This window comes from Oryzias latipes, chromosome 17 (assembly GCF_002234675.1).
Source record: "Oryzias latipes chromosome 17, ASM223467v1".
NCBI lineage: Eukaryota > Metazoa > Chordata > Actinopteri > Beloniformes > Adrianichthyidae > Oryzias > Oryzias latipes.
The window spans coordinates 14,846,769-14,864,765 of NC_019875.2; the positions used below are offsets into that span (position 1 = coordinate 14,846,769).

General features: G+C 39.7%; 1 protein-coding gene across 3 annotated transcripts; it reads left to right on the plus strand.

Annotated features, from left to right (window-relative positions):
• The first annotated feature begins 398 nt into the window (after positions 1 to 398).
• Positions 399 to 16,007, plus strand: LOC101168897 (glutamate decarboxylase 1). Of its 3 annotated transcripts, none has more exons than XM_020710874.2 (17): positions 399 to 672; positions 1,302 to 1,418; positions 2,921 to 2,977; positions 4,117 to 4,254; positions 4,544 to 4,786; positions 5,594 to 5,684; positions 9,206 to 9,318; positions 10,086 to 10,201; positions 10,405 to 10,484; positions 10,596 to 10,650; positions 10,735 to 10,851; positions 10,930 to 10,994; positions 11,066 to 11,144; positions 12,934 to 13,083; positions 13,176 to 13,283; positions 13,427 to 13,516; positions 13,611 to 16,007. In XM_020710874.2, exons 2-17 carry the CDS (start codon positions 1,343 to 1,345, stop codon positions 13,782 to 13,784), a joined length of 1,752 nt encoding a protein of 583 aa, XP_020566533.1. In that variant the 5' UTR covers positions 399 to 672; positions 1,302 to 1,342; the 3' UTR covers positions 13,785 to 16,007. The 3 variants fall into 3 exon arrangements, with proteins under 3 accessions (XP_020566533.1, XP_020566534.1, XP_020566532.1); XM_020710873.1 differs by having other exon boundaries at positions 400 to 606; XM_020710875.1 differs by lacking the exon at positions 2,921 to 2,977 and having other exon boundaries at positions 399 to 606.
• Positions 16,008 to 17,997: the final 1,990 nt, after the last annotated feature.

Sequence of the window (17,997 nt, forward strand, 5' to 3'; positions counted from 1 at the left end):
AATCATGTCTCTTTATCTTTGATTGTGATATTACAAATCATGTTGCAGATTAGATTAGAGGATTTTTTTGAGGGGGCAGGTATTTTGAATCTATTTACTATATTCTATTTGGACTCAAGGTCCCTCTGAAGTCAACTGAAATTTCCAAACTGGTTTTACAAGGTCGTTTTCTGTGTGGCCGAGGCAGAAAGCCTGCACATATTTCACATCCACTCTTCCTGTCACAACGACCTCCACCTGCGTGAGCATGAACCCACGCATTCGGAGATTTTTTCTTTTTTTTTCCCTCCCTAAATTGAACTGTGGCTGTCACTTGATTTGAGGGAAGCATCATGGCTCGTCAGAGGGAGGCGAGGCTGTGACTCATGCGTGCAAAGAGACCAATAAGCAGCGGAGCTGTAGATATAAATAACGAATAAAATGTTTTCTTGAGGAGGGGGAGAATAAGGCTCACTTGCGTTCTGTGGCCGGATGGAATTTTAGGAGTTGTCCGCGCGCTCTGTTGATATTTCACCATCGGGACTGGACTGTTTCTTGACCTGCTTTTGGGTGGCAACAGTGACATTGACATTCTGTGGAGCAGACAACCTGTGCGCCCGTGAGCCGGTGAGACGCGTCCTCTTGTCATTTCAGCTCTCCAGACTGATCATTTTCCCTCATCATTGGTGAAATGTGAGCGTTAAAGGTTTATTTTTGACATAGAATGCAACATTTTTCCTCATGTCTCTGATTTAGTTTTTTTGTAAAAATATAAAATATGTGTAAAAAATGTGCACTAAAGATCTTTATGGTGTTTTATTTGTGCGTTTTTATGTAATAAAATCTGAATCTGAATTCTAAATGATCTGAAGATTATGCATCTTTTTTTAATCATATGTTTTAGCTGTTATCAACTGTTGCGATAATAAGATTTTATCAGGCACATGATGATCCTTCGTTGTGCAATTGATTTCTGCTTGTGCACATGGGAAACTTTTAAAATGTCTAATTTCTGTTGTTCATTTCAATTCTTAATTCACATTTAAACATAGATTAATGGGGGAGTGGGAATAATTCATTGTAATGGCCACGAATATGTTTTATTGTCTGAAAAGGGGGACATTTCAGGCGCACCTTATCGGTGCAGCGCAAAATTGCGCGTCCTCCTTTGCTGACCACCCGCATGTCTGACGCGACGCACAAAAAATGTAAATCATTTGGAGATAAAATCTTTTTTTTTTAATCCACAGGTTCTGTTCTCAGTCTGAGTTGTATGCACTGACCCGGAGAGTCTAAAAAAAACGTAACCGTTTTGTTTGCAGCTGAGTTATTTCCTGTTCGGGCATCAGATAACACAGGAGTGATGGCCACATCTGAACCGAGAGCCACCGGCGGAGACCAGGACCCTAATTCAGCCAATTTAAGACCTCCATCGGCAAGTAGGTTCTCACTCCTTTTTTGACTGCGCGCATCTTCTAGGGAAATCTTTTTCTTTCTTTATTTTCTTTCTTTCTGTCTTTCTTTCTTTCTTATTATTTTTAGATTATAAAAAGTAGTAAAATAGCAGTGCCTTGCTCAAGGACCAAACCCATTCAGCGCCCACACTGCTCGCTTTTAAACCCCCCCCCCCCTCCTACTCTCCCCTCCTCAGGCTGATAGAAACGGTCTAGCCCGGGCCATTTGCTTTGAGGGCTCTGTCATTAATCATTGCGGTTAAAAACAGAGCCATCACAGCTGCCTGTCGCTGTCTGGCGGATCAGCGGCGCGTGCCAGGCAGCAGAAATACTGCACCTTTCAAAGCTTTGGTATTTATAATGATCCAAAGCAGGCTGCTGACACTGCAAATTGATATCAGCTATTTTTTCTTGGCGAAGGGAAATATATACAATTGAATGTTTCTTCCTGTCCTCTCTCATCTGCGTAAATGCTGCATGGAGAGGTCTGCTCATGTTTACCTCTGCAGATAAAACCTTATCAGAGCTTCCAGAATTTCTTCCAGCTGCTCTTTCAGATCCAGAATAAAAAAAGGAAGCAATCCAGTGGTTAATAAATCATTTTACACCTTTGGTTCACCCAAAAGATTCACTCCGTTTGCACTGCAAGGCCAGAGAAGAACATGATGGGTCCTCAAAAGTCAAATGTGGGATTTTTTCATTATTATTTATATAATTTAATTAGAATGTACTTACCAAACTTTAGTAAATGGAAATTAAAAGTGAAAGAACTGTTTTTGATGTCAGACTCATTGCTGTTGGCAACATCTCTGTTACGCACCATCCCACGCTTAAAGCTGTTTGTCTGTGCTTGCGCCCCGGCGTGCTTCTGCCTCGGCCCCCCAACTGCATCCCGGAATGCTTTAGTATATTGAAGCAAATTAAATATATATATTTTTTTTTTATTAAAGTACATCCTCTTCCCGCGTGGATTCTGCTGCCCCGGTGCGCTCTGCTTTTTTGCTCCCGTCCTAGTTCAACTGCACCTCTGCGCTCCTGCGTGGACGCACACCGCGTGTGCATGCATATAAGTTTTCTGCTTCCAGGCCGTAGACATTTGCAGCACCCTGCAGTCACATAGTCTACTGTGTTTCACTCAATTAATCCCGGCCCTCCTCCGTGAGCTCATTTCACGGGTATTAACTCCAGTCTGCCCCTTGGCTGGGTGTGGATCTGGCGTGCGGGCCACTGACAGTCCTCATTGAAATCAATTCGGAAATGTAAGGTATGTTCTCTAAAAATATTGAATATGGCTTAGGTACATTTTGTAACCAAATGTGACACCTTCTATTAATTGGATGAATACAAAAAAAATCCAAACGCCTTTCAGAAACGCCGCCCACGCGCATCATCACTCTTTCACTGTTCATTGTGCTTCATCATCCGCGTTTCTCTTCTTCTTCATCGCGGCCTACTGCACAGAAACTGAAATACTCAATCTGTTTTAGCCAACGAATATGCGTGGATGCACGGATGCACACGGAAACTGGGGATGAAGATTTGCGGTAAGAATTTGTTTTGGGCACATTCACATCTTCCGGTCACAGTTTTCCATGCCATTTGGATTTGTTTTTTGGACCATCGGATTTAGGTCATGATGCATCCTCAGAGCATCCTCCGCCGTCACTGCGCGTTTGCATCTTCTCAAAGGTCAGCGGACATTAGCCCGTAGGTGCGGAGATGAGAGCCCCAGATCAGACCTCCAACCTCCTTCCCCAGCTCCAAATGTCTTTTCCATTTCAGCAAAGAGAGAAAAAAATCATCACGACAAGCTTGAACAAATATATATATATATATATATATATATATATATATATATATATATATATATATATATATATATATATATATATATATATATATATATATATATATATGTTAAACCTTATGAAACGTTTTTTTCTCATTCTTCAAGATTTATATCCTATTAAGGGTCATTAAAATTAATAACACGACCATAATGAATAGATGCTGTAACAAAAGGAAAGTATCGATGTGGTTGTCTTGGTCTAAGCCAGGTAAAGGCCAACAAAAGTCTATAATCAAATTGATCGTCGCTGGACTATAAAAAGTATTGGCATTTTCACGCACCGTTATGGAGGTTTATGGAGCCTCAGATATTGATTATGACTGTTTAATTTGTAGCAAATGAGATAAATTTAAGCTTCGACATGATATTTAATGACTGGGCCTTTTACTGATAACATGCAGACCCTGAATTAAATCTGACGAGAAGAGGCCTTCATACAAAGAGTCGATAAGTCATAAGGCGCATTTGGCCGCGCGTTCTGCCTCGGGCCTGCCTGCATCCCTCATTGACCTGCTCTTAGAGCGCGCGTTTTAGGGCTGATCTGTCCTGGTCAGCGAGGTGATCAGTGCGTGGGGTGTTTCCTGACAGGGGCTGTGATGTCACATGGATGACAGTCGCGTGGACGCGCACCATTTAAATTACGCAGCATCTCGTTTGCAGCAGGCTTTGGGTTTTTGGAGGCTGTGATCCATCACTCTTCTCTCGGGTTTCCGCTGCGTAAAAGCGCAGCGCTTTATTTTCTTTGGCATCGTCGGAACTTGCTCGCCTTTTCCTCTTAGCATAGGATGGAGGTGTTTGGCGATAACTCTTTGTCTTCGCCGTGCAACACCTTAGGGTTCCTGCAGAAGAACAACAGTCTGGACGAGAAAGGCAGGCTGGCGGGCCATAAGAACCTTCTCTCCTGCGACAATAGCGGCAGGGAGTCCTGGTTCCGCCGAACCGAGACTGACTTCTCCAACCTTTATGCCAGAGGTAAAAAAATAAAAATCAAAAGACAAAAAAATTATAATTGTCATTATTATGAACAAATAACATTAACTTTAAATATCAAACAGAAACATCTATTTTATTCCTTTTCTTTTTGCTTATTTAGTTCCATGAAATTATTGTTTTACAGTTTAATTTTAAGGAATTTACACTTTGAAACTCAAACATTTTTAAAGGTAGGCCTACTGTAATGCACAGAGAAAAGAAAAAGGCAAAATGATCCACTTTAAATTAACAATAATAGTATGCATGAAATGACCTATTTTTGCTTCAGATCTTTTGCCGGCCAAAAATGGCGAAGAGGCCACCATGCAGTTCCTGTTGGAGGTGGTTGACATCCTCACCAACTATGTGAAGAAAACATTTGACCGCTCCACCAAGGTGCTGGACTTCCACCACCCTCACCAGCTCCTTGAGGGCATGGAGGGCTTCAACCTGGAGCTGTCCGACCAGCCAGAGTCCCTGGAGCAGATCCTGGTGGACTGCAGGGACACGCTCAAATATGGAGTCCGGACAGGTGGGTCAATTCTGTAGGCTAATAAGAATCAGATAATCTCAGTTAGCTGATAAAAAATCATTTGTGCTTATGATCTATTTTTCATAAATGTGTTTTTCCTTCCTTGTAATAATGCAAAACAAATCTTTTTGTGTTTTCTTTAATAAGCTATACAGCCCATTACAATGCTGCCTAATTTATCACCCCCCCATAATTCAAGTGACCATACTTTCCTCTCCCCCACAACTTATTAAAGCAAGTGTCGCCAGAGGGGATCCTAAAATAGACGGATTCAAGCTGTTTGAAACGACAATCCTCAAACTGTCCCCTGGGTTTATCACGCAGATGCCCAAATGGCTTCACCTCACTGCCTCATATTTCCCCTCAGTTCTTGTTTTATACACCAGGACTGACTTTTAGAGTTAGCTGTCCTTGGTTACTGAAAGAGACAGCATCTCTTTGTTTCTCTGTTTTTTTTTAGAAAAATGTTTGTTAATTTATTCATTATTTTATTGTTGCAAACCTCTTTTTATTACAAGGGACATTAATTATCTATAGAGTACCTGCAGGCGTACTGCGTAGGCAAGCACCTTTAACTCTAAGTGGTTGTCACATATTGCTACCAGTGTAATTATGGTATACTGAACCTGCTATGTCAGATCCTGAAGGTATCACGCTTGACCAGGAAGGTAGAATGAACCAAAGAAGAGTTTATTCTATCCATTTAAATCATAATTAAGACATCAGAGTAAATCTCCTGGCTACAGTCATTATATTTAAAAAAGCTTTCATTGATCTTCCATGAAATTTGTGCATGTTGTTTTTCAGGCCACCCACGTTTCTTTAACCAGTTATCTTCTGGTTTGGACATCATTGGATTGGCTGGAGAGTGGCTCACTTCCACTGCCAACACCAACATGTGAGTCAGCTGTCCTTATATGGGCATTTGAGCCAAACAATGTTATCTGTAGGTTCTTGATGGGACAACTGGGGTCTCCTGTTTGTCGGCCACTGGAAAATGCCGGCAGGCTTGATCATATTTTGGCACAACGGAAGTCTTTGTCCCTTGAGTTTAGTTCCACACAGGTCACAGCAGCTGCCGAGGCCAGTTATGTAAAATGTTTTTCCCTTATGGAGTGCATATTGACGCGTTCTGGGGCCATGACACTGCCACACTGTACATCGGAGGCAGACGAGCCCCAGGGGTTGTTAGATTGCATATTGATCTCAGGTCAGACTAACATGATGGCCCAGTCGAATGGAGGGCACGGACCACGTCTGCTTCAGTGTAGATACATATACTCCCAAAGACGACGTGAACATGCTGTAAATAAGAGGTTAAGAGGATCAGCAACACCACAACATCTAAATACACGAACACTCACTTGTATGTTTTGAAAACAGTCCTGGTTAAATGCAACCTGTAACTTAACTCATGGCAGACTTTTGGTTGGGAAAAACACACCATCTCACTGATGGATAACAGAGATCATTTATTTGTTAAAAAGTCCTTTTATCCATTAATTCTCCAAACTGCTTAGCCCCTTTTTAGGTCACTGGGTTGTTGGAACCTTTCCCAGCAACTGTTGGGCGAAGGCAGGGTACACCCAGTATGGTTTACCAGTCCATTACAGGGCCTGTTACAAAGCCTTAACAGATAAATAAAGAAATATGTCCTCCCTGGACTGAGTGACTCCTACCCCCTCGGGTTTCAAATTGGAAGTCCCTGCTGGCTCCAAGAAGCCCCCCAAAAAATCCCATAGACTTACATTGACATGTAGACATGAGTTATAGCTTCCGTTTCTTAACACGTTTTTGATAATCTAATGTTTTTTGTTTATATTTTTTCTCCAGTGAAAGTTATAAGCTCAAGTAATAAGCTGACCAATCTTAATAAAAGTAGGTGGCCCCACGCTGAACGTTCAAAAACGTTTGATTGACAGATTCTCCTGAGCCCGCTTTCAAGTAGGGGTGTGGACTTCCAACAAGCTCACTCCTGATTAGCAAGAGTGGTTGCCATAGAAACAATGACTCAGACCAACTTGAAATGACGACTGCTTAATCGTGTCGTCTGGCTCCAAAATGGCGACTGAATTGAATTACTTTTGTTGGAGCCGGATGTAAAACCTTTCCTGTGGGTGACGTCACACTCACTCGGTCCAGTTCTCTTATACGGTCAATTGTGAAAATCGTAAACGTTTCTATTGGAACAAGTCTGCACCTAAGTTGCAAACTTTATTCATGGTCATTGCTGATATTTTTTATGTATTTCACATCAATCAGATATATTTAGGTAATCATGCATATTTGCTGTTTAATATTGTTACTCGGTTTTTTTTCAGAAGAACTTTAAGCGGGACTTGTACAAGAACAGTGCTAAAGAAATACAATTGATTGTAACGACTTTAAAACATATATAACTGCAAAAACAGCAGCTTTAATGCTTCATAAAATCCTGCACAGATCCCCGCAAAGCAAGAGAAAAGATTAGCTGAGACGATACAAAATAAAACTGAAACGCCTCATTTACCTCATTTCTAAAAACATTAGCTTAAGAAGCCAAACCCTCTCAGAGAAACTCTGCCATCTCATCTCCAGTTTGAAAGAATGTCCCTGGAGACAGAGCCATGACTTCCCACAGTCGAACACACTCTCATAATGACACTCGCACATTCACACACCAGCTCTTGGTTGTCCCAGATACAGCAGCAACGGTTTCCAGTCCATTGACTGCAGGCTCATTGTGAGCTGGTCTTAGCAGATAGGCCAGCTGGGCCCCACACTAACATACAATGTCCTGGGGCTGCACAGAAAACCCTGTGACGGTGTGGAAACTGGCTCCTGCCGCCCCCCGCGGAGTGCTCATTCCAGCTCTATTGTCCCAGAGGATTCAGAGTGACTCAGTGCTCCTTTGAGGGGCTGGAAGTGAAGTGCGGTTTCGGGTCAGAGGGTTAGTCATATACAGACACACAAACACACAGGGAAATGCACACATATGTTTTCAACCACTCACCTACACACACGGAGTGCCCTTGATGATGATAATAAGGGCATTTAGGGGCTGTCTCTGGAGACAGGCAGGTGACTGAGGGGTAATTTTCACCCTGAAAGGACCAATGATTGGCTCTGATTGTGATAATGATCACCATTATTGTTATTACAGCATGAACTGACTCAGAGACAAGGAGAATTTTAAATGGATGCACCATTTTTTCTGCCTTTTTTTGCAGTTGGAACCAGGCTTGTTGGAAGGGAAAGTGGGATTTGAAGGGTATCTGATACTTTTGTCCAGCGCATCAAATGACATCATGAAATTAGGTCAATGAGAGGCAGTGAGGCATTTTGTCCTCTCTGAGATGTTATCCTTTGTTATAGAAAACCAAGGTCCAGATCCCTTCTTCCTTTTTTGTTCCATTATTTGTTCCTCTTATATTTCTGTCCTCAGTGGAGATTTTCAACCTATTTCTCCACCTCTTTGTGCCTCATTCGTTGTGTTTCTGTCGCCCCCCCCCCCCCCACCCCCCGGACGCTCACAAAAATCATTTTACCCTCCTTTGTTGTCCTCCGCCACCGTTTCCTTCAGCACATTGTTTCCCTCCACATCCCCCTCCCTGGAGCCCTTATCTTTCCTTTTCTCATAGCCAAACTACAACACACCGCGATCCTTGTTCTTTTTTTAACATCCATTTAATTAGGAGTGACGCGGGAGGGACGAGATTTTTTTGACTTTGTTGCCGTTCTAGCATCAGAAGCAGTGAAGTGTTGTGTAACTGGCCTCATTAGAGGCAGGTTAAACAGGGATCAGTCCTGAGGGTATGTCTCGGAAAATGCTTGTCAGTTAGTAAAGAGAAGAAAAAGCTCCGGTTTCACCACAAGGGGCTTCTCTGAAATGCCTTTAACACTGTCGTCTGCTGAGCTGCCACTCTTTTTTTTCTGACACTTTTGTAATCTCTGTCTCCTTTCTGTTTTTCTTTATCTTTTATTTTTTAATGAAATTATGAAATCCACTGATACAGGCCCGTTCTCATCTTTGGTATTTTTGGGACCACCAGCCACTGTTATCTCTTTGAAACATCCTCAGTGCTCATCCTCAGCCGCTCCTCAGGTCCTCTCAGCCATTCTATCATTCCATTCAGGCTCTCCGTGGAGATTGGCAGAACTGACAGATACACATCAGGGCTTTGTGTGCTTTAATTAAACTACTCAGTGATTTTAGGAGGCATTTGAATATGAATGTTTGCTGATTGACTCCTATCAGGCACTTTTTAATTAGCCCAGTCAGCACCAGCTCCACTTCGAGCTGTATGGATTGAACTAAATGAAAGGTGAAAGAAAATTATTATGCAGCACGCATGTGTTTCAGCTCTGTAATGTGCAGTGAATTGTCTGCAGTACAGAATCATGCTCCGCATCCATAAAGTGTGACGGTGTGATTGACAGGTTCACCTACGAGATCGCTCCAGTATTCGTGCTGATGGAGCAGCTGACTCTGAAGAAGATGAGGGAGATGATTGGCTGGCCAGCAGGAGAAGGAGACGGCCTCTTTTCTCCAGGTCAGTCAGTGTTTGGTCACACTGAACAGTAGATTTATGCTTCGATTGTTTGGTTTCTATTTTTACCCATAAATAACAGATGAACATCATCAGCAAAGAGGTTGAGGGGTGTGTTCCTAATAACCACAGCAATATTTCCACTCAAGACTTGATGAGAAATTAGAATTTTTTGGATTTAAGATTTTTTCTTTAACTTTCAATCAAATCTACAAGAAAATTTTGCAATATCATTTTACAGATATCAATATCACAGATAGTATCAATTATGATGCGTTGGGTGATTTGGTAGTTTTTTTTTTATCACAACAATGCTAGTTTTTTACCCACTGTCTCAAATTTGATGCACCAATTTTAACATGGTGAACCTGTATTTTAATAAATTAATTATCAACACATTTTGCATTATTGTAATACAGTAAGTAGGCATTTAAAAAATAAATGACAATAGATATGACAATAGATGAGTTTTTCTCACCATAAAGATTTTAAAATAAGCCAAACTTTTACTGCCAAGTGTTCTTGAGATTTCACAGAAGCAGTCATTTTTAAATGACCCTGGGAAGCCCTTCTACCGCCCCTAGTGGAATGAAGATGAACTACAGGGCAGAAAACATGGACCAATGTTTAAGATAATGGGTTTTCAAGGAATGCTTGATGATGCTAATGAGATAGGGCATGTATCAAATATGATACAAATGGTTATGAAGGGTTAATAGGATGTTTCATGACACTTAATGTTATATGATAACAATACCTCTGCTTGATAGGTGGTGCTATCTCCAATATGTACAGTGTGATGATCGCACGCTACAAGTATTTCCCCGAAGTTAAAACCAAGGGCATGTCTGCTGCTCCCCGCCTTGTCCTTTTCACATCTGAACATGTATGTAACCAGTAAAAACAAGTGTATTTTGGAAAATACTAGGAATTTCTCCAAGTTTTCATGAGTTGTTCTAAGCAAATGTTTTAGCCATTTATTTAAATTTTTCATCAGAGCTGTTTTTGACTTAAAAGGAGAGCAAAACTTCACAGCTCAAATAAAGTCTGGGAAAAGTGCAGTGGTGGATTTAACATTTGTCTCTGCAGAGCCACTATTCCATAAAGAAGGCTGGAGCTGCCCTGGGCTTTGGGACAGATAACGTAATCCTGCTGAGCACAGATGAAAGGTTTGTTGAGGATTCATTTATTAACATTTAAGGCAAAAGAAGGACAGAAGGGGAATTAAAATGCAGTGTGTGCAAAATGTCAAGTTTTGATGATGTTCCTGCTTTTTTCAGAGGAAGAGTCATACCTGCAGATCTAGAAGCCAAAATCCTTGATGTGAAGCAGAAGGTCAGCAACCTTCTCTGACATTTTCTTGCCCGTTGTGTTAGGTTTTCACATTTCTTCTTAAAAGACCTTATGTGATTTCTGCAGGGTTACGTACCCCTCTTTGTGAACGCCACAGCCGGCTCCACGGTGTACGGTGCGTTTGATCCCATCAATGAGATTGCTGACATTTGTGAGAAGTACAACTTGTGGCTTCATGTTGATGTGAGTAGGTCAGCTGCCATGAAGGTTAACAGATCACCTGCCACACTGCTCTGTAACACCACCTCCTCTTTTGTTCAGGGTGCATGGGGAGGCGGACTACTGATGTCCAGGAAGCATCGCCATAAACTCAATGGAGTTGAGAGGTATTTTCTGGAGGGTGGGGTTATTTTTTTCTTGTGGAACAATAAGTCAACAAGAGCATTACATTTTGCAGAGCAAACTCAGTCACGTGGAATCCACATAAGATGATGGGCGTCCCTCTGCAGTGTTCAGCCATCCTGGTCAGAGAGAAGGTACAGAAGCACACATCGTAATGATGCGTTTACTGACTCGACACACAGTCTGGACTGTCCCAATCCAGTAGGGCACACTTGATTACCCAGCCCTCACAATGAAACAGTGCTCTAAAGCAAAAGCATGTGTATGTGAGAGATGAACACAGGAAGGTTTGAAAACAGGGTTTCCTTTTACCTTATGTGCAAAAAATGACAAGTAGCAAATAAAATCCCACTTAAACTTTATAAAAAATTGAATAAATAGTTTTCAAGTGTGTGAAAAGTTTACAAAGTTGGGAAAATAAAATATCTGATACAGACCAAACCTAGAAGAAAGCCCTGGATCCAAAGGAGAAGAGTATTATCTGAAACACATGGTAAGAAGTGGCTCACAGAAAGAAAAATATGAGAAAGTTACATGTAATTGTTGAATTAATGTGTTTTGAGAAAATGAATACTGACGTAAAATTAATAAGTATTAGGAGAAGAAGAAAAAATAAATATCATTTTGTTCAATGACTCATCTGAGTTAGGATCTGGTGAAAATGGAGGATGTGGCAACAGAGGTCTATTTGAGAGACACTATTTAAATAACATTTCATTGCAATGGAAAACTTTTCATCCAGTACATTTTACCCAAATTACTGTCAATTTGTCCATTTTTTTGCACCGTTCGTTCCCAGTTAGCTTGTCATAGTTAGCATGTCTCGTCTGCCGCTTGATATTGAACTCCTTAAAAACAGTAACAGTTTCTTGGCATATTAGGCAGACATAGTTGTTACATATTTCACTGAAAGAATATTCTAATTTCCACATGTCCTTTACGGGCCTTCATGGTCAGTTTTCCTTTTTTCATTTCCAGTTTATATTTTAGAAATTAGTTAGAAGGTGTCAGAGAAGGATTGCAGGACACTGTTGCCACAGGTTTACAACAGCTTACAACATAATTTAGCCAATCACATTCAAGGAATCACATCGTTTTTGAAGGTGCTGGGGGGCACATATTGATTTTTGTGAGAAGGATCCTGCATGCGAGCCAGTTTAAATTTGAACGCAGGCCACATTTTCCCCACAGGTCGGACTTTGTACATGCCTGATTCAAACTCAAACCTTAAAACCTTAAACCTAGAATAGAATAGGATAGAATATATCTTTTTTTGTCATTGTCACAGGTACAACAAAATTAAAAGTTCTTCCTGGTCTGTGCAACACTTATACCTTAAACAACCCATGATAAAAAATGTACAACTAAAAATGGTAAATAATGCATAATAATGCACATAAAAAGTGCATAGTCCAGTTAATAAAAACAGGAAATTTGCAAAGCAAAAAATAATTTAGTCATCCACCAATTGTAAAAGTTCTCCCACTTAAAAAAATGTGAGGCCTGCAATTTTCTTCATAGGTATACCTAAACTATGAAAGACAAAATAAGAAAACAAAAATCCAGAAAATTACATTGTCTGATTTTTCAATAATTTATTTGTAAATTATGGTTGAAAATGAGTATTTGGTTACCCACTAACTAGCAAGATTTTTGGCTCTCAAAGACCTGTAACTTCTTCTTTAAAAAAAACAGGCCTCTCTCATCTTTTAAAGTGGGAACTTGAGTCAGACCTCCTCCGAGTTATAAAAGAAATGATTAAAGGTGCCCGTGACAGAGTGGCAACCTGTCCAGGATGTCCCCTGCCTTCACTCACGAGTGGCTGGGATAGGCTCCAGCAGCCCCATCACCCAGAAAGGGACAAAACGGTTTTAGAAGATGAATGAATGAATGATAAAAGACATGTTCTTTGTTTGCCTGTAGGGAATCCTGGCAGGATGTAATTCCATGTGCGCTGGCTACCTGTTCCAACCAGACAAACAGTACGATGTCACCTATGACACAGGGGACAAAGCCATCCAGTGTGGCAGACATGTGGATATCTTTAAGTTCTGGCTAATGTGGAAAGCCAAGGTGAGATGGAAGGACCATCTTTAAAATAATATATTAATCCATCTGAATTTTTGTCTTGAAAAACGCTGACTGGGAAAATGTTTATCCTTCAGGGCACCATCGGGTTTGAGCAGCACATTGACAAGTGTTTGGACCTTTCCCAGTACTTGTACAACAAGATCAATAACAGGGAGGGGTTTCAGATGGTGTTTGATGGAGTGGTGAGCTGTTTACCCTTTTGTTGCACAGTTGATGCTTTATAGAGTTGAAGAATCTGATTAGCATCTGCAAATAAAAAGGAAGAAAAATGTGTATTTTATCAGTTTGTGTGCGCTATGCATTAAGTGCCTTTATCTGCCTGCAGCCTCAGCACACAAACGTTTGCTTCTGGTACGTCCCACCCAGCCTGAGAGGAATGAGCGACAGCGAGGAGAGGCGGGAAAAACTCCACAGGGTACGATCCTCCTCTCTGATGTATTTTCAGGTCGTTAATTAGCTTTCTGTAGGACTTCAAGCTCACATTTTGTTGTTTTTTCCTTCTTTGTCAGGTGGCACCAAAGATCAAAGCCATGATGATGGAGTCAGGGACCACCATGGTGGGCTACCAGCCTCAAGGAAATAAAGTCAACTTCTTCAGAATGGTGGTGTCCAACTCGGCAGTCACACAGTCTGACATCGATTTCCTCGTCGATGAGATTGAAAGGCTGGGCCAAGATCTGTAGAACGCACGAGCTTTCATCCCTTCCAGAGACCAAACTCAAAAAGATTTATGTCAAAAAGAAAACCTGGCGAGGAGGAACGTTCGCAACACTGCAGGCGAAGACGTTTCGGGTCATTTCCCTACAGTTGGTCTTTGCCTGGAGCGCTGTGACTGTTTCTGCAGCCACAAAGAAATCCAACACTCAATGATCCACATAATTCCTTCTACAAAAAGTACACAACTGAATTCTTCAGGTACAAAAAAACTTAATATGAAATATTAACCTGCTGTTCAGTCTTTTGATGTGTAAATATACGTGATCTAGTTCCTGGTCCAAACACATCTGTCTTTTAAAGGCGATGTCACAAAAACACTACATACATTTTGCACCTATTGCACTAATGACATGTTGGTCTTTCGTGATACATGCGTGATTTAAGTAATTCATAAGTGTTTCTTGCGTTTATCATTCGTCGATGTGCGCAGATGTCTGTCAAGGATTTCGCCAGACAAGTCTACGCAAATTCAGTTTGGAGCCGTTCAAACTTTTATGTCGGTTTAGAATTTCGAAGTTTATGCTTATTTTACATAGTTTATACGCAATTATTACGTACATCTTATGCCACTGTGTGTGATTTTTAGCAAGATTTTTGCGAGATTGCGTGAAAAGTCTGTGTGTAACTGACTTTTCTGGCATGTAACACTGATGTTTAACTTTTATATCACGTATACGGTGCACATGTCACGTTCAAATTATGTAATTAACGCATGAATCACTGATGAATTGCATAAAAAAGGCGCCATAATCACACACGGTTCCTGTTGTAAATTGTGTTCTTTGCGTGGTTTATTAATTACGTTTTGTGGGGTTTTAACGTGGTTTGTTTGTGATACATCTATAAAATTGTACAACCTTTCTCACTTTTTCCACATATATTCACGTATGACCAGTTTTTATTCATGCAATATGTGCTAAATGTAAGAAGTGGCTGTGTGATATGACCTTAAGGTTTATGTGTGCCTGGGTGTGCGTGAGTGAATATTTTAAATCCCAGAAAGAGGAAAAAAATGCACAGATTATTTAAAATGTTATCAAATTATTTTATTTTATCACACATTTGCTTCTCACAGCTTGATGTTTGTCCTGAACGTGTGATAAATACATTACGTGTTTCCTGGATGAATCTATGTATGCATATACGGCGTAGAAGTGTTTGTACACTGAGAGACTTTAGTATCCTCTGGCAGGAGTTCTACAATCTAAAATAGCTTTTCCTGTAGAAGCTTGATTATGAGATCAATATTTAGAATGACTTTGGTCCTTGTGAACCGCTGGTTTGTCCTGTAAACAAAGCATTTATGCAATACCTATAGAGATTACAAGATTATATACAGTTTAATATACAGATGAATATTTCTTGCGATTCCGCTGCAGATTCAGGTCTTTTGCTGTCAGAGTATCGGTTTGCGTCTTACCTGTAAAATGTCAGTGAATGCACTTCCATTAACTTTGAAGGAATCTATACGGATTCATTGTGTTCGCCAAAGAAAGAAGGAAAGAAAGAAAAACAGAGCAATCCATCGTCTTTTATGCTGTACTTTTCGCAAGCAATGTTGGTGTTTGACAATTCTGCCTGTTTATCTTCAACTATGATGCAATTAATAGAGTTTATTTTTGTGACTGTGAATTGTTTTTGGCTGAATGTTTGGAAATGACTGACGGGCCTTCTGATAAGATGTAGAATGATCTTCTGCTGTTTGTTTTTCTCATTTTTTAGTGGGAAGCACAAGGATGTGAGAATGTATGCTTCTCTGGGCTGGGAAGAAAGAGATGTCTTATTGGTTTAAATCCTACTGCATTTACTGTAATATAATATATTAATTGTAAAACATATTACTTGTACTGTTAATGTTACAGGGGCCCATGTGAAATACCTTGTATAGAGGTTCCTGTTGGTGTCTTTGCACATTGTTCTTCTGTCTTTCTTCCATTGTAAATGGATGTGTGTTCAGATATATTATAAGTAAATATTCATCCTTATTAGGGGCCGTATGTGAATGGCACAACCACAAATGTCATATTTAAGGGAATCTGTACTGTATGTTGCCAATGACTTTCCGAAGTGACCGCCTTGGGTTTGATGAAGCTAGCTGTAAGGGATTCCTTTCCCAGGACGTTTTCAGTAGGCACTTTAACCGAAAGACCATCATAGAAAAAAAATAAAAATAAATACATTTGAATTAAGTTTGAGTTTGTCCTTTTGAAACATTAACAACATAACTAGAGTTATCAAAATATGCAAAACATTTATTGGTATTTTTTCAAGCACTCAACATATATAAACAGAGGTGGGTAGGTAAAGTATTCAAAAACTTTACTCAAGTTAAAGTGTTGTTATGTTAGCAAAATAGTACTCAAGTTAAAGTAGAGAGTAGGCATCCAAATAATTATTTGAGTCAGAGTAATAAAGTACTTGAATTAAAATCTACTCAAGTAGCAAATAATTAATCAGTAATGTCCTACTTATGTCATAAAAGAATGATTGAATTCAGAAACAATGCCATATTATGCCACAACTTTCAACAAGCACAATAATATCGCTAGAGGAGACACGCCCCCTTGAGAAGCCTGGCCACCGTTGGGGGAGCGCGACGCCATCTTGGTGAGGTCGTCGGCGCCTACATGACAATGATTTCTATAGCCTTTAGTGGCAACTAAGTAACTTTTATATAATATATGTATATGTATATTTATATATATATATATATATAAATTTATACTATATATAATATATATATATATAGATACATCATTTTTTTTGTTAAGAAAGAGAAGCAGTCAGCCTCACAAGCTCAAACTTTAATGAAAAATGCATAGTTGCTGGTCTTCTTACAAATACATTTTTTTACAAAGAATTTTAAAAATAATTTCTAAACATTAAGAAGTTTTAGACCTCTTTCACATGTATTTTAAATTATTGAGAAAAGCCCTACAATAAGTCAATAGTAAGTAAAAAAATATCAAGAATAAATAATAACAATATATAAATAATAAGTCAATAAATAAAAATAAAAAAATCAATAATAAGTCAATAAATAAAAATTAATTAAACAAATAAATCAATAATAAGTCAACAAAAGGTCGAAAAGTTAACAATAGATTTACCCTAAAAAAAACGTAAAACAATATATTTACCCCACTGATTCATGTGAGTGATCAATTTGTGTAACACAGATGGTTTGGTGCCGGGTTTCAAGCAAACAGTCTGGCCTCTTATCAAAATCTGCTTCCACAAAATGTTTTGAACATAGCCAAACTGTATTGCTAGTTGGTAACCACAGCGATCCATCTGGGTTAGCTCTTTGTATTGCTAAGGCCCACTTTTTCCTTAAGTCTGAATCCATTGGAAAGCTGCAAGAAAAGTTCAGTCACTGAGTCAGAAACATATAAATCTATATTACTATAATAGCCTAGTCCTGGTATACTGTATATAGGTTTAACACAATAAAGTTTACATTTATGTTGACAGCAGATTATACGTACATCATGCAGCATGTTGACAATAGCCCTGCAGCATCATGCATGTCAACATGTGTACTATCAATGAAGCTCCTGCAGCATTAAAAGAAAAAATTATAATACTTCCCTGTGAAATGTTATGCATTCCTCCTTCGTGGACTCATTTATCCAATTTTGGCAGTTAAACCCACACAATGAACTGGCATTTTGCAAAAAATGTGTTCACATGCATGCACTGCAGCAGTGACTTGACCTCACCAAGATGGCGGTGCTCTCCTCCCATGAGGAATCACATGATGTCTCCTCTAGCGATATAACTCATTGGGAAAAACATGCAGTTTTGTAGAATAAAACATTTGGCAACATTTGCCGCAACAAGTTGACAATAAATAGTTAACTCCCCTCCTTTTTTTTGCATTGTCCTTTTACCAAGACATTCCTCTTAAAAACTCTTTTCCTTTGATTTTAGTCGTGTAAAATTAGAATGAAACAAGAAATCATATATTCTAACAGTGGACAGCCTGATAGACTCAATGTGAGTTGCTGCAAAAGATATTTTTAGTTTTCACTCAGTAAAGTTGAGCTTTAACAGTAGCTGTCTCTTGAGGTTTTTGCAGTGAAGCTGTGATATTTTAGCAGTGAAAAGAAGCTCTGCATTACTGAAGAGTCTCTCACAAGCTGCAGATGCTGAGATACCCGGTGTATTGGCGTAAAA